Below are 27,461 nucleotides of genomic sequence, written 5' to 3'. Positions count from 1 at the left end.
GATATATCAGATGCTTATTAGAGTTTGGGCAAGACTCCAGGAAACAGGAAAAAAGTGATGATTTTTATTATACGGCTGTGAGCAACAAACACTTCCTGGAAGCTATCTCCCCCTGAGTCACATGACCTCCTATTACACATTGGGAGGTGTTTGTGAGCACCCTGTCAGAGGTGCTCAGAGTGGCTGACTTCTAATGGAAAATCAATACCAGCGAGTGATTTACAGCACTCACAAGCACTCACAGGGTCGCCCCTATGGATGTCAGGCGCGAGCTATACATCATTGTCGCAGCCCGGTGAGTGGTGGGGGCTACAAATGATCCCTGGACCCCAATGGAGCCACGCTACTTCACCAGCTCCCGCCCCCACCTCAGCATTGCATTATGCTCACTACAGGCCCAATCAAATAAAAGTAATGTATGGCAGTAATGCTATGGATTTTCCATCAACCTATGGCTTGTCACTTAGCTCGATGACCCAGGAGCGGGGACCTGCAGAGGCCCCAAAGCTGGAAAGATTAGTGCACCTATCAACTCAAGATGGAAAAGGTCACACTCTCAAGGAGCTTACAACTAATGTCAGGCTGGAAAATGGTGCACGCACACTGACGCGCCTGTGCCGTTTTCTATTTATCTTTCCACACTGTAAATTCTGGTCTAGGCGAGCAATCAGACAGAATCCGTGTAGTAATATCATTATCAGGCTCACCAGTGCTATCAGGCCAGAGCCAAACAGCATTGACTGATGACCTTAGTTTGCAAAAGAAAAAAAGAAACCTTCGGACTAGCTTCTAATTAGATATAATTAGATAGTTATTCAGTTGACGTTTGAGAGTCGAGCAGTGACCGATGTGTTGACAAGCTGCGTACTGAATCTATGACAAAAGATTTTATGGTGCGTAACGATAGTGGAGAGGAGAGGACTGCCTCCAGTGACATCTGCTGAGGCAAGGGTGAGAAAAGCCTGTTTGGCCACATTGACACTACCAACAGAGAGCTCCCATATGGGACCATTTTTCAAACTCACAATGGTGTCAAGACGCTGATGTGTTTGATATGAAGGTGTGTCCTCATATCCTCTCTCTCTCGAACGCTCCATGACACCATCTGAACTCCGAGGACGCACCCGGGCGTCTAAATGACATATTTGTTTAACTGGAGCGGGAGCCGAGGAGAGATGTGCTGTACCAACAAAGTCAGATCAAAGTCGCGATCTCATACTTTACATGTATTCAGAAGATGGTCTTAACACAGATGTAGTTTGATGGGGGGATGAGCATGCATCAAAAAAACAAAAAGCAAAAAGCTAAAGTGTGCACTGCTAAAACCCGATTATATGAATGAATGTGTTGACAGGAGCGGAGGATTTAACTGGCAAGTAAGGGTTTTTTTCTCATTGTAATTTTGAGTATTTTGAGACACATAATGGCTGTCAATCAAAAACAATGGTCCTAGGTTGTAACACATATTGTCATTTATCACCTTTTTTCAACTGTAAATTAAGTCCTCAATGTTAAGCTGTTAATATCTATTTTATCTCACAAGATAAAGTTATCTCACTTCAGTTATTGTTTCGTTGTTTTGTCAAAAAACATAAAACTGAGTCAGTCTGACCTCAGAATGATATCAATTTATTATCAATTTGATATATATCAGCAATTAAATGCAGTCTCTTTCTGATAATACAGTATTTGATAAATTGTCAGAAATCACTTCTCTGTTACTGCCTACATAGACATAAATTTACATATAAAAGAAATTCACATTTGACTTTGAGATCTGCACTCAGAAATCTAACCAGCTAGAAGCCAGCGGAGTCTGTTCTCGAGTTGTGCTTATTAACAGACTCATTTAAAATGAGGAAACATGCTGGCAATTTGTCAGACGGCATTTGCAAACTGTCAACAATCTCTATGAGAGTGACCTCTTGTTCGTAGTATTTTCAGAGCATTTTAATTTATTTAATAATATATCGAGAAGAAGAAAGCAGCTGGACTCCTTTAGCCTGAAAAAGTCTAGTTGCTTTCTTTTTCAAGCTGTCAAGATTACCATGAGCTGGATGACTGAGAATAGCCAACTCTCGTACTTCACCAGCCCTCACAACGATTATATGACTGTGTGTATGACTACACGGGGAAACAAACTAAGGCCCCAGTCACACAATAAGGCCTAAAGACCGATCAGTGAGCCCATGATAACTACCGGCTGAAGAGGAAAACGTGTATTTCCAGACTGGTTGGTCCTTTACAATTGTATTGGTCACCAGCAGATTGATGGAGTCACCTGAAGTTTCCAGGGAAGATGCCATCATGTTCAACTACATGCTAAGCAGTTGTGAAACTGAAGAATACGTCATAAATCAGAGACCGTTTGCCTACAAAGTAAATGTTTTATGTTTTGCCAGGAGGCCTCTGAGTCTGTGTGACTAAGACCCAAGTTAAGTGAAAAATGAGTTATGGGGGGAACGAAACAAAAGTTTATTGCTTCTGAAGTATTCTAAGAGTTTAGGCACCACTGGTCGAGCCACCCTGAAAGCCATACACAAGTTATTTTGCATTGCTGATGGTTGCTAACATATTTAGCTGTATGGCAACAACTGCAGGCCTTGACACCAGAAGCACATTACTAAGCACTAATCACTTGACATGAAATTGAGCCAATGTGTCAGAAGTAACCATAATCCTGCCTTTAGAGACAAAAAAGCACACATTACATTAGCTAGCTATTCATATTTATGCCAAAGCACTTGGCAAACTTTGTGTTTTATGTGTGAAAAGGTCACAAGAAGTACTATGCACCAGATATCAACAGAGATAGAGGGCCTTTTATGAGAACTAATCAGAAAAGCCTGAGTCCTATTTCATGGTTCCTTTTTGGAGGTGGGAAACAATCAGAGGGATCAAAGGAGCTTGTACGCTGTCAAACAGCTGGGATTGTTTGTCTTACTGTCCCATTCCAGCACAACCACTAACTGGGAAGAACCCAAAACGAGAAACATTGGGTGTAATGGTGGTTATTAGGTTATTAAGTTATTTTTATTAGCAGATTAAACCAAAAGACCATCTCATCTAGTGCATGTGAGATAGCCACGATATGGGGTAATTGGATTTCAGAGACTTATTTTAATTGCACACATTGGTCTGTTTAATCAATTAACTATCTGATGCCCTTAAGCACTGTACAAGTACAGATCACAAGACTGGATGCTGGGATCTCACACAATCACTGGCTTGTGACAGGCCATAGAAGTTTCCAATGCAAATCAGTTGGGGGATTATTCAATTCAGTGCGGTGCAATGCAAAGCACTGTTTATACTACTGCACCAGCAATGGAGAGATCCCATTTTCACCAACCTATTGCAAACAAGTGGGACAAGCAAATGAACCTGCTTTGCCTACATGTAAATAACTGAGATGTCCTGACACAGGGTCAAAAGTCCTAATAAAGGATTTGATTCAGTTGCATGAGAAGTCAAGAAAATCAGAAGCAAAGCCTCTGAAAAAAAAACAAGTAACAGCAGTTAACAGTTCGGCCTTTTCCACTTCACTTGGATTTATAGCATCCAATAAAATGTAACCAGCAGCTTAGTCCAAGTGCCAAGAGTTCACGCTGCCTGTCCATAAAATAAAAAATAAAATTCAGTATCAGGAAGCTAGGATCCCATCAAATAAAGATTTTTTTAATCTAAAATAATTATCTTTTTATGTTTTTGGTTTTACTAAAATGTGCCTTCTTATGTTCATATAAGTAAAAAGCAAATAAAAAAAAAATGTGAATGAGTAATATGATAAACTTTGTATTATTTCAAGCTTTACATGAGTTAAAACTTTCGGTTCAGCAGTACATTCCTGTAAATCTCTTGAGTTCTTCTTTTATTCTACTTGTCTCACACATAAGGTGTCTGAAGGCCACCGTCTTTGTTTAACTAAACTTAACTGAACAAAGTTTTGCTCAAAATATGCTTGAGTATGAAACAGCACAACCATTATAAATAAGTCAAGTGCTAAGATTAAATAGAGAACATGAGAAACAAATCACACAAGCATAGAGAGGAATAACTTTTAATTGCATGACAGTACAGTACCAAAGGCAAACATACCTTTGAGCTTCAAGCAAGGCGTGCCGTTAAAATAATTTTTCTTCCTTGAGGAATTCCCGCATGCGATCATTTCGACCATATATAAAAATACAGCAGGTAACAAGTTTGGTACCAACAATGACCTAGAGCCTTAAGGGCCAGTTTTAAATTATGTATTTATTATTTATGATTTATGATTTATTAGTTTTAACAGCTTCTACTGTGTAATTTGTCGTTAAAAAAAATGACAACACTTGTTCCTTACAATCTTGTTATTAATAGTCGAGGGAGTGTGAAATGCACTGAGCTGCTTTGAAGCAGCAATCCATGCAGCTTTTTGCAGGGTTTTTAGTTTTTTCCTGATGACAAAATGGTCCTGTGTGGTAGAAGTGAAGTTTAGTGGATGTGAGACCAAAGTTCGGTATAAAACAAGCTTTGGATTCTTGCCAGGTGAATGCACTGCACGAGTCTTGCCTGTAAACAGCTTTAAACATACAATGTGCTTTTTCCGATTGCAGCCGCTGACAATTTTCATTGAAAAAAGGGAGAATTGGTTCAGAGTTTCTGGCCAAACGGCAACCAAATCAACTGAGAGCAATGTGTGCTCCAGAAGGATTGTGGCAAGCTGGCCCAGCGAGGCTGATTGTAGTTAACTCTAGCTGTTTCTGCTGGCTGTTCCCAGCCGTGCAAAGTTCAGAGTCTGGTGCTTCTTTCCATGACGTCAGCCGGCAACAGCACAGAGCTGGCATGAGGCTACAGGCCCGCCTGGTTCACACAGGGGCACATCGCTCTCTCTCTCCCTGCATGCTTTTTCGCGCGCGCACACACACACACACACACAATGATATCGTCATCTAACGCACATAAGCACGTTGCACAGTGCAAACAGAATTCCTCAACAGCCATAACCAGCACATGCTCTTTACACAAACACACACACACACACACACACACACACACACACACACACACACTTTTTCCTCATGATATCTAAAATTCCTGGCAATCCAAAAATCACCTTTGCATGCCGGTGACAGTGAAAATCAGGGGATAGCAAAGCTAAGTTAAGAAAGATTTAGAAATTTACAGAGGAAATGCCGCTGAGTTCATGTTCACCTGTATTTTGTGATTTCTGGAACTTGCTCTACCTTCTACATTAAGAAGAAGCTGTTGTGCCATATGAATAATTTCAATTGATTAAGAGCAATCATACAAACTGACAAAACTGGAACAGTTACATCTATAACTTCTGTTCCCTGAAGGAGAGGAACGGGGTGCCACAGATAAGTGTATCAAACCCCTGTATGTCTCGGCTGAAGAAACCTCTATTTACGCCTTTAAAGTGGGTGACTTGTGATAACTTCCACACAGCCCCGCTTTCACATATACCCCCTGTCATCACAGTCATCCTTTTTTGATAGCCACTCTTCACAAGCTAAGCTGTGCGACAGGGCAACCTCGCTTTGGATTCGTTCCTCTCCTTCAGGGAACATAAGTAATAGATGTAACTGTTTGTTCCCTTTCAGCCAATTCGCTTGGTACAACACATAAGTATGATATATATCTATATCTATATCTATATATATAGATATAGATAGATATATACACACACACGCATCCCACAGAGATCCCACCAAACTGGAGTCGGACGAGTCAGTGCGTGGTAGACACAGCAGAAAGGACAGCAGCCAAAGACAAGTCCCATGCAGGACCTAACCACAGGTGTTAGCCAGCGAACTCCTTTAATGTATGGCACCAGGGGCACCTTAGCTATCAATTAAACCTCTCAGCAGTTAAGAATGAAGGCACCACAGATCCAGGTACGAATGAATCACTTCTTCTCCTGGGAGAGAAGGTCCCTGTGGAGAGGAAGCTCCCAAGGCCTTGCTGCTAACAGACTCATTATCTCCGCATATCACGACTTGGCTACCAAGGGGCCACTAGAATCAGGGAAAGACGATGTTGAACAAAGAACAAAAAATATATTTTCCTTTGGGGGAAATGCATAAAGTAGCACGTCTGGCTATTAGTGCGCTACTGCATCCATGCCTAGGGGTGCATTGTGGTCGACTATGGAGAAGAACAGGGGCCAAATAGATGCCAAAACTGGGCCACTATCAAAGGGTGAAACCTCCATTCTCTCACCAGACAAAAACTCCTGGAGAGAAGGTCTAGTCCCAGGTTCAGATGGCCCGGAACATGGGTGGCTCTTAGAGACCAAAAACCAGCAGTGCACCATAACAGCAGAGAGCAAGACAGCTTTAAGAGGGGATGGGAGCATGTCCCTCCCTGATTGCATGTAAGAGTCCACTGTTGAACTGTCCATCCTGACTAGGACATCCTGGCCCCTCAGAACTGGAAAATTTTTGCTTTGCTTTGCTTTGGTGTTCATTCCAAAACACAAAGACTGCACAGCAAGACTTGAAATTAGCACTTCGTGGGCAGGCTACTCACCAACTGCACAGAGGAGGCTAACATAAACAGGGGCAGATAAGCTACAGAAGCAGACAACAAAGCTAACAAGCAGCAGCTAACTAGTAGCAGCTAACTAACCCAACTTACCAGGGGATTTTTTTGCGAGGTGAAAAGCGTGCTAACTAAGGGATGCCTGTGATGACAGACTCTGGCTACGTCTACACTAATCCGGATAATTTTGAAAACGGTATTTTCATCTAAAAACACTCCGCGTCCACACTATCGTTTTCATCCACACTGAATACGCTATGTTCCTGTACTGCACATGCGTGAAACGTAACACAATTTACTTTCCGGCTCTTTGAAACGTGGCAGCAACATGTCAAGGAAAAGTGCCGAGTTTTATCTGGAGCATATACAAACTGATATTAATCTTTTAAAGGGCTGTCAAAATAGAGAGCAACCAAGACAACTGCTGTACAATGCCGTCCACAATCTTAGTTGAATTGGTCACATTAATGCATCATACGACTAAAATGCATCATCGTTTTCAAAAGCCTCCATTTTCGCAGTCCACACTGTGACGCGAAAACGACGTTTTTAAATTTACCAACTTTGGAGAGCATTTTCAAAAACCTCTGTTTTCCATGACCGAAAATGCAGACGGAAAACCAAAACAGAGAGAAAAAGATGCGTTTTCAAACGAAAAACGTATTAGTGTGGACGTAGCCTCTGATGTGCAGGGGGGCCATGTGCAAGTCATCGCAGCTCATCCGCCTTGAAGGCGTGAATAGAGAGGTTTCTTCAGCCAGGAGACGTGGGGGCGTGATATCCCTTACTTATGTGTTGTACCAAGTGAATCAACTAAAAGGGAACTCAGATATTCAAAATAATTTTCAGGTTCAGAGCCGGTTAAGTCATAAATTAATTGCCTGAAACTATTCAATTTGGTTTTGGTTTCATTGTTTTCATTGTCCTGTTTCTTACTTTAGATGTCTGAAGGGTTGAGGATACGTTTCATGCTCGTGCTTCTATTTTGTTTATCAAAAACATGACACTGCAGCAGCAGGGCCTGGTATCCTGGTTGCCTGGCATATATTTATTTTAATTTTTTTTTTCCTGTTTGCTTAGTACAACACAGTACAGACATTCAAAGCCATGATGAAAAAAAATCTGTGTGAAGCTTCTTGTAGAAATAAATAATAATGTGTCCCGGTGTTAACTGCTTTAGGTAAACTTATGCCACAAGCCTGCATAACATATACAGTCATCTGAGAATGATTTGAGGTGGCTTGCAACTACAAGCAGTATCAAATCGTATTTTCTGTTGGAAATGCCATTCCTAAACTGTGGCCTGCCCCGGATGTACCCCTCATCTCACCCTATGGTAGCCAGGATAGATCTAGTGCCATCTGACTCATATCCCGATTGAACAAGTAATAAAAAAATGGATGTGCTCCAAGTTTGGTTATTTATTACCACAACTATAGCCATAAAAGAGAGGCAGTAGGAAAAAAAACAACGTCAAATGATATGACTTTGACTATTGTCTACAGCAGCGGTCCCCAACCTCCGGGCCTCGGACCGGTACCGGTCAGTGAGTCGTTTGGTACCGGGCCGCGAGAGTTGAGGCTCAGGTGTGAAATGTATGGTTTTCAGGGTTTTTATCGGTTTTCAGCGTTATTTTGTTATCGTTTTTATCGTTTACTCGATTTTCCTGGGTCTTTTCACGTGTGTTATGAATAAATCTTCTTTTTTTCAGTACCGGTACTAGTTTTATTTTGTTGTATTTATCTGCGACACCTTAAAGGCCGGTCCGTGAAAATATTGTCGGGCATGAACCGGTCCGTGGCGCAAAAAAGGTTGGGGACCGCTGGTCTACAGTACAGGGTTACAAAATCTTAGATCGGGGCTATAACTTCAATGGAATTGCAATAGCTAAGGCACAATACACCAAACATAGCTTTGGTTTTGTTTTCGTGTTTTTTGGTATTTTTATTTCTGCTATGGAAGTCATGAGGAAGGTCCTTCTGTTGATTTCAGGTGACATGGTCTTACAAATATACCCGTAAACCTAATCAGGAATACTATTCTTTGCCTCTTGGTTACTACTCTTGCATCACATTCAGTCTGTTTGATGAGATTTTCCTTGTACACAAGGAAGTCCCCAACTGCTATCATTGCACTGCTGATACACTGAAATAAGATCCATATTTATGGAGCCCGATGCAAAGCATAGTTACAAACCCTCGCTATTATTTTCATGCCCCCATGTCCTTGTAACAGTTTCTGCATATGCAACAAACGGTATACTTGTTTGAAGGAGAACAATAAAGTGTGCGTGTGTGTGCGTGTGTGTGCGTGCGTGCGTGTGAATGTGTAGGTGTGTGTGTGTGTGCGCGCGTGTGAATGTGTAGGTGTGTGTCCACTGGGTGAGTCTGGAATATTTATAGCAAGGAACCAGTGCTTCGTAAGAATAGTAAATAAGACGTGTGTGTTTTTCTTACGCATGTTTGAAGTGTCATTTATTGACTCAGTTTGAACTAACCACTTTTAGGGCTACTCCCATCCACACTGTTTCTCTTTCCACACACACACACGCACACACAAAGTGGAAGGAAAATAAAACAAAAGAGAAGCTGATGAGTTGAGTGACATTTTATGCTTAAATATATGAAAATGTATGCAAAAGGAGCCAACCAGCATAGTAAAGAGCTTAGTCAAAACATCCATCCATCATGCAGAAAATCAAGTTCTCTTCATTTATTTATCAGCATGCAAAAAATATCTTAAAAAATATCACATTAGGCCACTTTCCACTGCAGAACCTTGCAGGGAAATCCAGTATATACTGCCTGCATATGTGTGTGTTCTTTGCACAGAAACCGAGGATGACATTTTTGGGATAGAAGTCATCTCTGCTATAAAAGCGGACACAAAGAGCCAGCAGCTTCACTGTTTTGGTGTTGGAAGTTAATGGCACCTACCTGCAGCAAGAAAGAGCAACCTTCAGTGGCTAAAATACTAAGCCAAAGCAGAAGCACTGCGAGAGATTGACTGAAAGCGAGTCAGTCCCCAAAGCCTGCCACATAAAACTAGCTCTTGTCTTTTATAACTTCTCACTTGTTTAAATTGTATCAAATTTATAATTTAGCTGAGTCTGTGTTGAGCTATAACATCAACTAGTTCAAACTGGATCTGTGGTGTCATTGTCTTTTGGAGCAAATACAATTATGTGACAAAGAAAAAACCTACATTGCTATGTGGTTAACTTTACTACCAGGCCACCCAAGAACATTACAGTATTTAAACTGTATGCTACCATAGCACAAAATAACAGGCATCCGCATCTCCAGACAATCGCAATTGAACATGGGTTGACTGAAATCAGTCAGGCAGATTGGTCAATGACTGGAACATGTTCCAATCAATCTGACTCAATGAGCACAAAACGTCTCTTTGCAACAGGGGACTTGACTCAATTGGATATATTTTGGTTATGTTTCAATTTACAAGCAAGGCTGCAGAGCCGTCCTGCAGCAACAGAATTTATGAATGCTCAATTTATGAGTTGTAGGAGGTTCTGTCTTGTCTCTTTATTTCAGATTTTACATTTTTGCTCATTTATCACAGTTAATCATCCCATTATCACAAAAACATTGCGTGTAACTGTTAGCTTGACCCCATTAAATCTCAAACTGTTTCCATCTTAATGCCGTTTTATCACCAGCTTAACACACAAAAGACGCTTTGAAGACAGAAACTGACTGCAAGTGGTCACAGACCCGGTCCCCTGTCTTCGAAACAACTACTTCACTTCATCACAAGATCACAAGTTGTTGCACAAGTTGATCACAAGTACGCAATGTGCAACTGACTGTAGCATTACAAAGTTTATTAGCATTGACTATTAACTCCACCCTCATCTATATTCTAACTCCAAATAACCTCAACAGTGACCACTACAGTATTAAAATCTAGGCATTAAAAATGCTAGTCTTCAAGCAAATGGGTGGGGTCACAGTGGTTATGTACCAAGTTCCTGTTAAGGCTTCTATTACGAATGTGGTGTAGACAAACAAGATAATGCAACGTCCTGGAATAAAGATCCTTCTTATCAGTGTAAAGAAGTGAAGCAGCCTGAGTTCGATTACTTACTTCAATAGCATTGTTCAATACACCTATATTCTCTTATAAGTGCTGACAGTGTTTTCTAAACACTTTTTTAAAAAGTAGTAAAAAGAAAATCTTGAAATCTTAAAACTCAAAGGCCTCAAAGAGCTCAAAGAGAACATTTTCCAAAGTCATCATACCAGTGTACAGCTGTTCATTCATCCACGAGTAAACTCGCAGTGCAGGAATTTGGTTTCATGAAAAATGAACGTCTGTTTCACACGCAGTCATTGTAGGCGACTGGAAAACTGCTCCTACTGACGAGTAACCTCACATCACCTTCTACCCATTAGGAAAAACTAAACTTTTTCTCACCTATACAATCAGAGCTTTGTCCATTTTTGTGTTGTACACTTAATTGACCTCTACACAGGCATGGCAGGATCCTTGGCCTCACCTGCTGGACACCTCACACATTGGTACTGCATCAGATTACAGATATTGATGGCTGTAGCACCCCCGTGGTCGAAGCACAAATCATTATGGGCCATTCAGCCTGAAAGCAGTGTTGAGTAACATTACAAGAATTGCTCAATTACGGCCATCCCTGCTGATAAATATGGAAATTGATCTATTTCAATTCTCTGTATCATCCTCTTCACTTTCTTCCTAGAAGTGATTCAGGGTGGGGTTTTTGTTTTTGTTATTTGTCTTCTTTAGTTTCTATCTAACTTTCATTTTGTCTCATCGTGTCTGTACATTAATCAAGTTTCACCAGATCTGACTTTGATTGCTTGATACCATCATTTTATTTTCTCAAGCGTGAAATCTTCTCTCTCCGAGTATAAGGATATATATTTTTCAATATTATTATTATTTATTATTTATATTTCCAAAGATGCTATATTCTTATGCTTTTTTTTAAATATTTATGAGGGCAGGTTTGGTAGAAAGGCTCACAATCATGTTACACATTGCACTACAAATGAGAGAACATCCTGTGTGATGTTTCCACACAGATTAATTATATACAAAAGAAATTCAATAGCAAAGGTATCTTGTATCCCTCTCAAATTATGCTTGGTCCAACAGAGACTGAAATGTTTGTAACATGTCCCTCCAATCTGTCAGGAAATCACATTTCTCAGAGCGATGAGCCAATCTTTGTATTTTTGTGTTGTACACAAATGAGCCGATCTTTCTATTGTGTTTGCTTTTGGCAACATTTAAGGAATCCGTTCCAACATTCAGCATGTAGAAGAACTCTGGTGGAAAACCCTACCTAACACCTTACTTAGGTTAGCTTTCTTCCACTTGGAAATCTGGATATTTTACAAGAACTCCATCCCAGATTTCAAAGAGGCACTAGCCTAACTAAAGCTAAAAACTGCTCGTCTGAATCATAAGTCTGGAAAGTTTACTGCCCTGTATGAGCATATATTTAGCGCTTTAATAAAAAGAGATTGGAAAATGTATTTGAGCATTATTTTTACCCTTTTGATGTGTAAAATACATTGATTGTTTGCAGAATTATGGTAACAGCGAAACTGCATGTGTCCCTCTCTGCTCTCTTTCAGACAGCAGCTAAGAGGTCTAGCTGCCTCATTTCCCTTAACCCAGTGGAAAGAGTTGTGGTTAGTCAGGGGTTCCTATGTAGATGAAAAGGTAAGATATGAAACATGACTGAGCGCGAAAAAAAACAATACAATTAGAGAGTGAAAATAACCCTAGAGCTTAAACTAACTTTACCCTGTACGATTTAAAAAAAGAGGTTTAAAGGTTCATTGAAACTTTTGATAAAGATAAAATAGTATCATCAGTTAAAGCAGATTAAAGCTAGATTTCTAGACAGCAGCCATGCGAAGCACATGACTTCATTTGACTTGATCTATAGCTTCAGCTTAAGAGAAAAATCCCAGACTATCCTTAAAGTTTATGGTGATTGTCACATGAGAGCACTTGAAGCTATAGAAACACACGTGATGGTAACAGTGCGTCGGCTGTTTTGCTATACTGTAATCCACTTTGTGTGTTTTTAGGGGAGAAAAAGACCTTTTGTGAACTAGTCTGTTTTATTTATGAGTTTAACTCATTATTGTACGGGAGGGTTTAGGCCATGTGGGGCACTCTGAAACCTGTAGGCATGCTGATGGTGTTTCCAACAGTCAACGGTTAAGCCCGAGTTACTCAGTGGATTAAATGCATCAAATATTTGATTTCTCTTACCTGGTAAAACTCCCTCAGCCATGTCTTCTGTAGATTTTCAAGCTGGAAACAGAAAAAAAGACAAAGAGTTAGCAACATAATACTTTAATACCAACGCTAAATGCGTAATACTTTATCTCAAAATAACAATAATACTAGTTGGTGTCGTTTCACTTGTCTGTGCACTAGATGAGAAGAGCCCTTCCCTTTTGGATCTGGTTCCTGCTCAGCATTTTCCTAAAGCATCTTGCCAAACCTTTGACCTTTTTTATCGTTTCCTTCCCCAGTTAAATAAAAAATACTACAGGTCAGCTGAGTTTAAATAAACTCAATGTGCTCTTCTGAGGATGTTTTCAAAGACAGTGCAGTGTTGCGGGTCACAGACAAACCACAAGCAGACTATGTATGTAGTACATCAACCAACAAGGTGAAATGACTGCAATACAATCGCACATGAAAAATAAGGTAAAGATGAGTCGAGTACTCATCATGAGTATGCCGCATTTCACAATGACATTAACTTATGCTTTATATTTACATATTTGTATTCAAGTATGTACATGTTATGAAATCCGAAGATTTCATATCTAAACTCAATGATGCACACGTTGAATGAGCAGATTTATCACTTGATTTGGATTTACTAATATCCAATCAAACCCCAGCTCTTTCACCATAAAGGTTACACTGAAACAAACCAGAGTATCCGTGTCAATAATCAACTGCTTACTTCTGTTGTCTTAACTATAAACTAAAAGTTTTTCTTTTACAGGCGTGGAAAGATCCCCAACACCAAATTTATTATATGTGTAAAAGATGTAGTGCATGCACTGAGAGGACCCTGCTTTAATCTACTTACAGCATCTTTCTCTCAGGGTCAAAAATCCTGACAGATCATCGACAAACCTCTCGCGCTTCTTCTTTTTCTCACCTCCCTTTGCTCTGCCTCTATCTGTCATTCTCTCTGTCTTCCACTTTAAAAGGCTATTCGCAGACCTGGACTTCATTTGGTTTGTGCAGTGGAAACAGAAACAGGGCCCTGGGCAGTCTACCATTTATGGAGAGATCTCCCTATGTCGATAACTAGGTCTGATGAACGGCTGTGTGTGTGTGTGTGTGTGTGTGTGTGTGTGTGTGTGTGTGTGTGTGTGTGTGTGTGTGTGTGTGTGTGTGTGTGATGTTGAGGAGTTTTTCCTAACAAGACTAGTCTATAATAAGAATACACAAGAGATCTGATGGCTCCGTTGGTATCTGTAACAAAGCCCTAACATATTACAGAAGTAGGTGATGTGAGCTTGGATGGCATGAGGGCTCGGAGAGAGGTTTATATGTGAATAACTGAAATCATATCTACATGCTGTTACCGGGCGAAAAAAAATAAAATAATACAGCTTCTCTTAACTTTGTTCTTACTAAAAATCAAGACACACCAATGCCAACTTCCCAAAACAGCAGCACAGTGACATCTTTTTGTTTTAGATAATAGTTCAACAAAAAGGCTACTATAGTTTAGAAGATCTTCCGCTTAGCATTAAGGCTAGCTAGTCTCTAACAGTGTTTGTTTAATTGATATAGATACAACTGTGTGAACGAGTCACTTTGTGGGGTGCGAGGTAAATATTTTCAGCCTAACAGTTTATCCCATTCATCCAGTACTTAGATAAACAACATCTTCGGCTAACGTGAAGATTTCCCGGCAACTTCACTGTAACTCTGACTGTTACCTGCCAAGAAGCCGTCAGAAAACCACAAATTAACAACCTTTGTATAAACAGGACTGCAGAGGTATTGATAGCAAATAGCTAAACTTAGTCTAGCTATTGCAGACACATTATATGAGAAACACGACACTGAAAGATTCCTGAAAGAGAATTCTGCAACAGCAAAGATGATGGTAGGAGTAGACTTGTGACATGAAGGTTCCCAGGGAACAGTGAGGTTAAGTTTCATTCAAATAATGCTTTAAAATAACTGAATTGAACATACGAGTCTTCAACTTGGCAAACCGCTTCCAGAAAGGCACTGAAGACTTGCTTACAGGTTCCAAGCTAAGCTAACTAACTTGTTTAGCTATTTTACACAGCCATCGTAAGAGAGACATTAACTTCCTCATCTAAGCCATCAGTCACATAGGCTTAGAGACCTGTCAGCAACCCCTAGCAACCTCTGTATTGCAACCTCTGTATTACCAACACCAGTTGGTGAGTGGCTGCAAGATCAACCAAAAAAGGTGCTGGACCTCCATACAAGTTGTGGTTCATGACAGATTGATGCGATCACCCTTCGTTTGCATGGAAGATGCAGACTTGTCTGCAAACATTTACTAACTGACCTCAGAGCAGCAGTGAAATAGAGAATGTTCACCTTCAAAGCAAAGTTATTCTTTACCAATTTTTACACTGAAGGCCATCAGTCTCAAGCAAACAAGCTGGCATCTTATCGGGCGACCTCAGCAACCACAGGAAGGTTTTTGATGCACCACTGTATACCTGTTAATAACCAATTTCACCTTGAGACTCCCAGCAACCTCCGCAAACCACCAACCAGTGGGGGAATACACATTTTTTCGTAGCAACCGTGGTCACCACGGGGTCACTAACTGGTGCTTAGGCCTGCATGACTGGGAGTTAGTAATCAATTTCACAGCAATTGCTAACAACCGCAGCAAGCGGTCAGAAATAATTATTTTTCCCTAGAGACCGGTGGTTGCCAGGCAGACATCGACCAGTCTCTTGGGCTTGTGTGACTGGGCTCAAACTTTGAGAAACAAAACCAATAACACAATGCAAGCAAATAGTTCACTCCAGAAATGGTATGATTTCCTGAATATTTAAGCAAGCAATACACTTGCAAAGTACTAACTGACTAATTACTGGATCAAACGCGTATCCCTGATGACATTTCCAAGGGCACCTAAATGTCTCAGAACTTACTGTGTGTGTATGTGCACCATCATCCTGGCCTCAGCTAGATCAGACAGAGCATAGGTCTATATAAGGACATGAGCAGTGGACCTTGTCATTAGTCACATGGATGGAGGAAGAGAAAAAGAGAGCAAGGCAGAGACAGCCACAGACGAACAGAAAGGTTCAAATTATTTGCCAGCTTACCATCTTAAGGCTGCTGTGAGGATTAAAACCTTTTTCTCAAGTTCAGATCTCAGTGCCCTTAGGTGACGGCGTCATGCAGTAACATGACAGCTCTTGATGATACGTGCTGATATTTTTGGCTCTTTCCATTGGTTGTTTCTCACAGGACCACTGTTAGCTGCACTTACTGCAATTTCAAAGGTTTCCTGTGTTCACACTCATATCGCTCAGACACTCAGTAACAAAGAGAATGCATCGGCGGTGAATTTAATCTCTCTAAAAAATCTTTCTGAGTGAGGACTTTGCACGTAGGGGTCACCATGGTAATAAGGCAATACAAAGGTACCGCCACCTGATAAAGGAATTTGAAGGCATCTTATTTGGGAAATATAAGTCCTAGATCAACCAGCAACAAGCGCTCGGTCATGTAGATATCCATCCAGAGGTTTTCTAGAGCACTCTGATGTGCAGCAGAGATGTGTGGTGGTTCTGGGGAACAGATGTCTGCCTTGCAAGGACAGCTCAGAGGAGGACCGGTAGTTCCTCGGAGGCCCGAGCCCTGGAGAGAAAGTGGGCTAATAGTAAAAGGAAAGGGAGGACAAACTGAGTCTATATCTGTAGCCTCGGCACTCTGCCGTCCGCCCTCCTTGTATCAAAAGTTAATTTGCAGTTAATTAGAACGTGGGGCTATACAGGCAAAGAGGTAAAAATAAACCCACTCCATCCCCAGCCTCTCCTCCATGTACACCACCTCTTCTTCCACTGGTGCTTTCACTAGCTTAGTTCTCTCCACCTCCTCTGTGTTTTTTGCCCATGCCTCTGTTTTCTCAGTCGATGGCCTACTTTTCAGACAGCGTGGGGAACTAAGAGACTCTGCCTGGGTTTTAAGTGGAAATCACTGTTTAACAGTGTTTTACTTTTTCATAGGTTTGTCAACAGCTAAAACTGTTGAGTGATATAAGTGATAATGGAGCAAAACTGCGTTGGAGCCATGACAAAAGATTGGGCTAAATCTTCTCTACTTCATCACATGAACGCCGTTTGCACTCGAGTGGTACAGATAAAAAAAAAAAAAAACAGAAAGGGGACTTTCAGTATGACCGGGTGTACCCTCATTTTCCTTTTCATTTCGATATGAAATCTAAAAACTTGAGGCCTATCGCTTCTTCTTTAAAGTAGGACACTATCACAGTACTTCTTTTGGGCACTGGCTGTAGGCTGAGTATCTTGTGACAAGATATTTGCAGATTGCAAATAACCAATCTTTGAATTGAACAAATACCATGCAAAGCACTCTGGCTGGGCATGCTGATAGGAAATGTGGTGTCACGCTGACATCTGAAAAGTGAAGAGACAAGACAAATTACCGCCCAAACTACAGAACTGTTGACGTCTTCGTCCTTTCACTGTTGACACAATGACATTCCTAAATAAATTAAATTGAAATCACTGACATGTAAAGTAATGAAAGCACTTCTACAAACTTATGTGAAACATTACAAATTTGGACACTTGCTCTCTATGAGATGCTGAAAAGCTGGGGCCAGACTGCTAATGGACGTTCCCTAATTCATGTCACATTGTTTGGGCTTTTTTATAGTGTTTGTGCTCTTCTTATACCCTTACCCAAAATGGAAGAAGCACAAAGCTGACCTTCATGAACCTCCTAGCTCTTTTAGATGTTTCTTCATGCTTTTGTGTCTTTTCTACACAGTGTATCTTCAAAAAAAAATCACTGGGTTTGTCTTAATAATACTGCAAACTCTTTGCTTTACTACTGAAGTGAAACGACACTATTAGAAATAACACTGAACTGGAGTGAATAAAACAGGATACAGCAATCAGAAAACAAACTCAGACTGCACAAGCAAGACAAAAGCAAAAGTATCGGCATGACTAGACCCCACCAGATGTTTTTTGGTGAGTGCGTGTTTCCACTGAAGTGATGCTGACCTAAATAAATAAAAAGGGCGGCTGCACTAAAAAATAAAACTAAAATAAAATGCTTGCATTTCTCTACCAAAAGCTGCAAGGTGTATCGTTTTGCAGAAATTGAAGGAAAAAGTGTGGTGATCTCTACTCACAGGAAGTGGTTAATCAGAGGGGAGGCTAACTCACTCTAAATCATGCTGACAAAGACTTACAGTATACTAGCAGGAATGTCATCAGCATGTAATATATACATTGACTGTGGCCACACCGCTCTTGCATTGGTACTTATGGATTTGTTAAAACGGTAACATGAAGCTCTGCTGTTGTAGCAAAGGTCACGGCCTTCAGTCTTCTACAGAATCTTGGGGATCGTCACCTGAAACATGCCCGTACACACACACACACACACACACACACCGACACACACGCATTCTTTGGCTAGAATTAACCAGCACAGCTCCATATAAAAGCAGGCTGTTTAAACTGCAACTGTGGGGAAATTACGTCAAGGCCGGTCCAGTTAGACCCCCATGGTGATCTGCTGGGAACACATGGTCACCACATGAGTTTCCTCCTTCACAGCCCACTCTTTACACTCCCAGTAATCCCTGTGATGTTTTCTCTTGGCCTCATTTTCAGCCGCAGTGTTATTATTTTCATTAAGGCCTACTGAATACTAAGTTTGGCCAAGCTCGTGGCTCAGCTGTCTGTTATTTCCTGCCTCATCCTTCTCAACAGTTGCCATCCCCAATAGGCTCTGACTTTCTACAACCAGACTGGCATGGGGGGAAGAAAACAGCAATTTAAAAAAAGGATCTTCTCTCTGTTGCTTGCAACCTATGTAATTGAAAAGAAGAGAGCAAAGATGAGGAGTCTTAAAAAAGCAACGGTTGCTTGGTTACACCTGGCACTAATACCAGACACGCACAGGTCTACCACAGAAAAAAAAAAAACACGGGAGGTACAACTTACAAACCAAGGAACAGTATGACTCTTTACAGCTTTGCTTGTAACACAAATACACATAAACCTCAACTAAATATATGGACTGTCAGTCAAAAACGATTCACTAAAAGGGTCTACTTTTCACTTCGTTTTGCAACAACACTCCCTTAATGAGAGCAGTTATCTGCCCAAGCCAGAGGTCTAAATGACCATCAGTTTGAGGGCCTCATCACTGACCAAGACATTACCTTTGCCCTGCTACATTACGGCAACAGTCGTAATTCACTTTAAGTTCAGTGGAAACCAAGAAACCGCATGTATAGCTTACTTCCTAAACTTTCATCTAAAAGTCAAGCTTTTACAACACAAGCACAGAGTTTCACAACATTACAGCTTCCTTAACGCTCACCCCAGAGTGCTGGCACAAACAGCGTCTCTGCTTCTTACCTTCACAGCACTGAACAATCAGCATGCTAATTTATGTTAGGATACCGTAAACCAAGTACACTTACCTATAACTTTATCATGATATAAAGTATAGCCACAATACAGATGCAACAGTCATCAACATTTACCATGCGCATGCATCAATGGAATAAGACTATTGGCCAGTACGTTTGATGTTTCTCTGTTGATTGGTCTTTTTAGGAGGAGAGGCAGAACAAAGATGGTGGTCTCCCTTAAATTTCTATTCAGGATTCATTCTTATATATGAATATGTCTGCTGACTTGATGATGAAACTGCTGTTTTAAAATAAAAAGACATTTTACACTGTATTGTTAATGGATTGGTAACATAAAAAAATCCAAATTATTACTAGTGTGCAGTGGTCAAATTAGGTGTTATGTGGTCACAACTATTGAAAAAACTTAACACTATAAGAAAGATAGTCCTAAGATAAGATAATCAAGTGTGTTTGTGTACAGTATAAAGAAAATTGTCAGGAACACCACTCATCCAGCTGTATAGCAGTCTGTGAGGCTCTGAAAGAGCTCTGTCAACCTGATTATCAGCTTCTTTCCTCCATGTGCTTCAAGCTCAGAGCTGCAAATACGTGGGAATCGACCATGCAGGGAAGCTCTAGGCAGAGATGCTACTGAAGTGCAACAAGGGATGTGTAGGATCTACCAACGAAACCTCGGTGTCTCATTCTGTCTCTTGCAATCCCATAAAATACAAAAACTGCACAACTGAAATGCAGAAACAAGCTTTTACAGTGCAGATGCTCCATTGTAGCAAATCAGTACTTTTTCTGAAATCCTCTGGTCTAAGATACAGTCGCCTGCCATTCTCACGGGGTTTTTCCAGAACTTTAGTCTTTCATAAAATTGACATTTTCAAGGGCGCAATCTGATAGGTTTGTAGCATAAACCTATTCGCTGGAACGTTAAGACAATATAATTACACTGCAAGCAAGACGCAAGTAGGCAAACTTCTTCATGGTACTCGTGCACGGGAGAGAACCGGACAGGCACCGTTCCTTCGCTTGACCCCAGTAGCTCTCGTCCGTTCTCCCGTATCACTGTCCTTTTATTGAGGTTACATGAATATGCATAAGTTCATTAACATATGACGTCTACATACACAAAGAGTACCTTGCCTGTGTGTGTGTGTGTGTGTGTGTGTGTGTGTGTGTGTGTGTGTGTGTGTGTGTGGACTGCTGATCAAAGGGTCAAACATCCTTGGTCAGGAAGAGGGTAGCCTCCCCCTCACCCTAGATGGTTCATCCTAGATAACACGGTGAGGAAGTCCTGCAGTTCATCTAAACAAAGAGCACTTAGACTAGAACAGACGCAACTACGTTAATCCTACCATAAAACAATAAGACACGGTATGACCTCTCATGCTCCCAAAGTGCTGTCTAATACACACAAAGTTTGCAGACTATCAAGGATCAAAACCTCTACCAATCTACAACTAATTACAAAACTCTAAGCATATATAAGTAAATATTTCTAAGCATAAATGACAATCAACAATACAAATCTAACACAATCAACCATCCGTGTCCCATTTGAGTCAACAAACCATGAACGAGTCAATGATAAGAAGGAATGGATCCCTTTTTTGCAGATTATAACCACCTAATTTGCCATGCAAAATAAATGAATGAATAAATCAGTGACAGATTTTACTACCAGGAAGGCTGCAGCAAACAACCGCAGCTCACAGAAACAAATGCTCTTCAAAGAGAATCAATTCTCCACTTTGATATGTCTTATTACCTAAATGAACTACAGCATGCGTAAGTTCCTAGGAACAGGGTTTCATTTCCTTCTATCCAAAGCAAATGACCCAATTAATAACCACAGAAAGTTAAGATGTGCATCAGTGGGCAAGAAGAGAGGCCTCTCACGTCAAAGCCTTGTTTTTTCCAGCTTGTATGCGAGTGTTGACAGGCTGCTTAAAAGGAGGTTATTGGCTTTCAGGGGAGCAGGCCGCTCACTAAAAATACCCTGCTAGATGGAGGCCCTTGACTGATCGAGGGGATCTGAGGAAGCAGAGCGAGAATCAGCAGGGGAATCTGCCGATTGGCTGGCCTCGCATCCTTCAACAGTCTGCAGGCGATGTCACACTCCCGAACAACTCTCCTTCGTGGGAGCTCTGTGGAGGCCCGATGACGCAAAGGCGTGTCCCCTCAGTATTTTATATGACACCACATCAAAGAAGCTCATTATGGAACTAATTAGAGCAAACCCACACTGAAATGTTAAATTAGATCGTGGGCCGGCTCTAGAGAGACGCCTTCATCCTTTGAGATGAGAAGGTATGGAAGTACAGTGCAGGTACAGAGGAAGGAAACGCGTCAGCCTCAACTGGCGTTTTGTATCAGCGCCGGGCTGCTCATAATTGATTAATTGATGACGCATGCAGAATCTGAACTCTTCAATTCTTTTCAGATCACACAGCTACTTTATTTGCATCATTCTTGTGTACAAACAAGCACAACACTATGAATGGCTTTGACTGTGCTGCGTTTCCACTTGAACTCTCTTCTTTCTCTCTCTAAAGGCAAGGTTTCACCCAAATGTGCAAATTTAAGCTACATTTACGGATAATTTGCTAAAGGCAAATTCACGTGCAACTCAGTGTTGTCACACAAACATAAACTTCTGGACGTATCAGCTCTCTTACTGACTGCAGTTAAAACACTGTAGAATAGGAGGGAGCAAAATCAAGAGTGAAATCTCAAATTTCTAAAACACGATACATCGGAATAAGCCATCTTATGTGCTGATGTGACATTTGACAGATATGCAGGCATTATCTGCACCATCCATGTCTTTTGCATCTTTTGCACCCTGGGATGGAGACTAGTATGAAGAACGGGGATGCCACAAGAACGGTAATACATTTTGATTTCAAAATTCCTAAAACAAGACTGTACTTGGTTTCTTAGTACTGTAGGCACAACAGGCAGCACATGTACCGGGGTAGTTCTTCCAGAACTGACAGGGGCAGCACATGCCTACAACTATTCTTCTTCTTCTGTGGTGAAAAAGAAAAAGAAGGCCACCCACAAGCACAGGAAAAACTACATATGGAAGATATTTACAGTAGTTTCAACCACAACTCATTGATAAGAAAGCCAGTAAGAGTCGTTACGGTAGTACTTTGCATTGTTATCCTGAAACACATCAGAATTGTGTTGGAGACAGCCGGCAATGCCGTTGTGAAGTCAGCTATGCTCAGTAGGCTTAAACGCTTGCAATGGTTGGTGTTATATAAATGTTTACTCTTATATAACAAATTAGTAACGTTCACAGGTTACTAAACAACCATCCTAACATTTAAGTGTGCGTCGTCAACACACACTAAAACAACACGTTCACATTTTAAGCTTCAGCTTACCCATGTCAGTTATTTCAAATATTTTTTATGAAAGAGTTTATATTTACATACATGGGAGAATCTTTTTTTTTCAGGTCTTGAGAATCGTAATTTCTGATATGATGACATTCATAATGAAGAACAACTGGACTTATTTCAGGGGGGTTTTGCCTCTCTTGTCCCTTAAAGTTTGGACATTCGTGGATGACGCTTTTAGAAGCTTTTAAAAACCTTATTTTGGAGAAAAATCTAAAACATATGTTTTTTAATCAGATGTGTCTGGTGTCCCACCTGTACACTGACCTTTAAAATAAATGAAGATTAGATCCTGAGTGGCTTTTCCTCTTCATCTCTTAAAAAATTTAATTTTATTTCATTGATTTATCTGCACTGGATTTTCACGATGACTTGCACTGAGAACAAAAGCTTGACTAAGAGCTCTACTTTTATATTTCTGAAAGTTTTGTCTGATTATCTTTTTCATTTAGAAAGCATTCACTGGCACTATGATGTTTGTTTCTGTTTAGTTGTTATTTGATCTTAAGCTGTCATTAAACTCTATTTTCTTCTGGATAAATTCCAGCCCACCTTGACCCTAAATAGAAACAATCCAATACAGAGGATGACTGAATAATTGAATAATTTCATCACTGCTATGAAAATATTCTGGAGAAAGCATATTTTATTGTATTTGTGGGGGGGGAAAGATGAGATGATGAGGGTGACTTCTGCAACCTTAGTTAGGGATACGTAAACTGCTATTAGAGTATTGATGCAAATGTACACACATCCACCCATTTTAGTGTGAATCGACATTATAATCAGCTGGGATTTGTCTAGATCAAATGTCATTAGAAAACAGGAAATTACAGCACTCAGGGCAACCACCATGTGGTTGGAAAGTCTTTTCCCCACTGCCTGAGAGCATAGCGCACAGTAACAATACCATTCAACAGCACACACACCTAGGTTGAAGAATACAGTCTGCTGAGTGTGACTGCACAGCAAACACTCAGACGTAGGTGTGTGTGTGACGCCCACAAGTGTATGGTCACAATTGTAATTTTCTTGTGAATTGTTTTTGATGTAAAAGACCTGATTTTATGGTGGTATTGCACTTTTCATTTAGCGTTATGGACAATGTAATTGCGTGGCATTGCCACAAGGGGGAGATAGTGGTGAGTGCGATAGGCCGTTGCAACGCGTCTCTGCCTCAGACGAGGAAGAGCCTGCAGACCGAACGCAACTGATGTCTCCTGTCTCTGCTTTTCTGTTAAAAAAACAGGTCAGTAGTTCAAGTTTGCACACCGCAATGTACATATAAAGGCAAGAAACCTTTTTCTGTCTTAGTTTAAAGACCGCAAATGTTGTGAGAGAGTGTGTTTTCACCGATTGAGAGAAAGCTAACTATACCGCCATTTGTAATGGCAGCCGCCATTTCACTCGTAGTCTAAATAGGCAGCTGGTCTTATTACCTGTTTTATTTTGTGACAAATGGAGCTCTTAGACACTTCTTTTATCCTGGCATTATTGGAAGTTACAGTTGAATAGGACCTACCCAGTTCTTATGTGTCAAATGTAAATAGTCTGATGTATACTGTTTGTGGATGATTGTGAACTGTTTGTGAGCAATGGAAGAATATTTTTGTTTATTGGTTACAAATGTAATATATTGTTTGAATCTGTTAAAGTATAAGAAAAGTATAAAGGTGACATAAGCGGGTTAATTGCAGTGTTAGTGGTGCTGCACAGAAATGTTTTTGATGCTGAACAGCAGCAAAATTGGTTACAGATTTATTGTAAATAAGGACGTTCATATACAATGATTATTTTGTAAGTTTATTCTTGTGAGAGTGCAAGGTAACCAAAAAGGTTTGAGCTATGGACCTAATTGAATGTTTGTGTTGTTAAAAGCGAAATGTGTGTGTCTAAATGAAAAGAAAAGGACGTTGTTAAACTCTGTTAATAAATGAGACGAGGAAGAGCCTGCAGACCGAACACAACTGATGTCTCCTGTCTCTGCTTTTCTGTTAAAAAAAACAGTTTAAAAACAGACCCCATCGAAGGCCTGTAACATGTGTAAAATCTCTGCATGCAATGCAGACTACAGCATGGACCTTATACCGTATGAACCATATTAGCTTTCCATTTCCTTTAATAAATGATTTAGTCTTCACTGTAAAGAGGAAAAAAAAAATCAAGGACATTTTAATTGCCCTGAAAAAAGCTTTTTGCTGTATAACTCTCAGGTGCCGCAGAAGGTGTCAGAGTAGAAATCTGACAGAGCTCTGCTACGATCTAAATAGTGTGAGCTCTCCCACTCACACCTCTGCCATGTGTTACTCAACACATACAGTAAACTCCCTTGAACAATGTGATCTATGCAGCTACTGGATGCCACTTGAATACCTCTTTATTGAGAAGTGACAAACAATAACCTTGAATGAACTGTAATTTTCCCAAGAAAACACAAATGAAAGAGCTGTGTGATTCAGCATTGTGTCAAGTGTGTGATTCATACTTGTATCCACTTGAAAGGTTGGTCAGTGTCATATTAAAGATTAAATTATATACTTATAGGTTGTAATTTGAATACGCTTTGGTTCTATAATCACAAATTACAAGAATTAATTACACAAGCTTTGCAATGTGTCTTTAATAAATTAAACCACCTCAGGATTATTTAAAACAAAGACATCCCAAGAATAAAAAGCAACCAAAGCGACATTATACACAACTATCATAATAAATGCTTTTGGTGGATTCATAGTTAACCTGTTTGCCTTGTTTGCAAATGCTCCCTGGTTCGGTACAAAGAGGATACCCAAACCCACCCGCAGCGGGTCACAAGTTAATTTACTCCTAGAGCTCCTCCCAGTTCTTGGTAAATGGCAGGGTTGCATCAGGAAAGGTATCTGATGTTAAATCTGTGCCAAATCAAATGCTTCTTTCTGCTGTGGCGACAGTGTGGGTAATAAGATGAACCTTCCTATTTCAAAATAATTATTATAGAAATGTTTTTTATTTCTGCGTTTATACAGCCAAAGTAATCATATGTGTTTGAAGGTTTGGCTTGTTTATCACACACACAAAAAAACCCTTATAATAACCAGCTTGTCAAGAAGCCACTTACAGTGACACTCCAAACAGAATTTATCTGTCACTCTCCCACTAACGTGAGAGGTGGAGTGTAAACAGTTTGCAGTTTTCTCCTTAAATCTTGGCTGTGTGCTTAGACTGGCCATTTCACAGTCTAAAGTCATTCAGTCAATTAACACACTACTGGTACTCAATCAGTTCTCAGTATTGTCCCAGAAATTCATATTTTCCCAACATTTTAGTAAACTAAACAATATTTTTGTCTCAATACTTGTGCACAAACACGTTAGGCTAACATGGAAGCCAAAGATAAAGAAAACTCAAAGTTCAAAACGAATATTTCAGATTATATTAAATATGTTAAACCGGTTTCCTTCACCATGGAAGCATAAAGCACAACACCGAGTCTGAGCGCGCTCTCTTTAAACCCATCCTTCATGCCAGCCTAAAGTAGAAATACAGTATAGCTTTCTAATAGTTGTTAGCGATACAAAACAATTATGTTAGGCCATTTTAGCTGAGTGCATAAGCTTTTATTTCTTTCCACAATGATCTTAACAGCCCAAGGGAATCTATGACTCATAAAATGTGTTCCAGGAAAGCCTGTTTCTATGTGTGTGCTTGTTTATAAAAGAAGTGTGGCAGAATAACAGGGAAATACAGTTAGTGATCACAGAGAGGGAGGAAGGGCGTGTCTGCTGCTTTAGATGCTACCCAGACCCACTGCACTGTAATTTCGAGTCACCAGCGAGCAAAGATAAAGACTATCCACACGATGAAGGCCTGCTGTGTTATCTCTTTGGCTTCTTCACTTTCAGCCACCAGTGATTAGAGCTGAAAGCGACTGATGCTCAAACAGCATCTGATACTGACCTCATAAAGAATAACAATGAACAATAAACTCCCACCAACTACTTTTTCTGGACTTTAAATCTTTGACTGCTTTAATCTTGGGTGGTGTGCCATATGTTTAGCTTTCTTTGGACCTAATAAAAAAATAAAAACGCCATTACCTATAAAGATAAGAAGCTTTTTACATCACAGCCAAGGTGCGCCTAAGGGTTAGCCCTGGCGTTCCGTGCATATACTGAGAAACAAAGGTCAGCATGTTATTTTCATACAAGGCTAAAATCTGTTATTTACAGGCTTTTCGTTATTTTCTCTCATATATATATACTGCTCCAGTGGTGGATGATCATATCAAACATGGTTTATATTTCAAATGAGGAGATTCAGGACTTAAATAACATGCAAAGTACACAAAATACTTTCCATGTTATTTAACTAAAAAAGTACAGGCTTCATCTTTTCTTTTAAACCATATTCTAACCATTCATTAGAAATGACTTCCATCCTTCTTGGATGTCATCTCTTTCATCCCACAGATGATAGAGAAGGTTTCAAAAAATGCTTTAAGTTTCTCATTTTTTTGCTGACAGATCAGCTGCTTCTTGTCCTCTACTTGTCTTCTTCTTTTTTTCTTAAGGTCTGTTAGTCCTATATATATTTTTATATAACTTACAGTGTAAAAAAAATGGCTGCTCTCTTACAACATCGTCACCACTTTCTCCATTTCACCTTGAGGTAAACATTCCTGATGCAGAGAAGTGGGGACGTGGCAGTGTGGGGATAGTATACAGATCGCACAAACAGATTCAGAATGATTCAGTTTCACCAACAAACACACGGTACTAAGAAGAAGAAAACTGAACGGGGCGTGTTTAGTTATATCACATGATTTCTTTTCATATTTA

The 27,461-nt window shown here is 40.2% G+C and overlaps 1 protein-coding gene across 2 annotated transcripts in view; it reads right to left on the bottom strand.

Annotated features, from left to right (window-relative positions):
• inpp5a (inositol polyphosphate-5-phosphatase A) overlaps window positions 1–27,461 on the bottom strand; it is a 167,914-nt gene that overhangs the window by 112,391 nt on the left and 28,062 nt on the right. For both annotated transcript variants that reach the window (XM_086258379.1, XM_086258380.1), the window contains one exon: window positions 12,832–12,873. In XM_086258379.1, the coding sequence (XP_086114505.1) occupies window positions 12,832–12,873 (42 nt within the window). The remainder of the gene's footprint in view (window positions 1–12,831; window positions 12,874–27,461) is intronic.

This window comes from Aulonocara sp. 'chitande type north' Nkhata Bay, linkage group LG13 (genome assembly GCF_057382095.1).
Source record: "Aulonocara sp. 'chitande type north' Nkhata Bay isolate Kocher_YH1m ecotype deep benthic linkage group LG13, A_spYH_male_GT1.1, whole genome shotgun sequence".
NCBI lineage: Eukaryota > Metazoa > Chordata > Actinopteri > Cichliformes > Cichlidae > Aulonocara > Aulonocara sp. 'chitande type north' Nkhata Bay.
The sequence above is the reverse complement of the archived record's forward strand: the minus strand, read 5'-3'. Positions and strand labels throughout refer to the sequence as shown.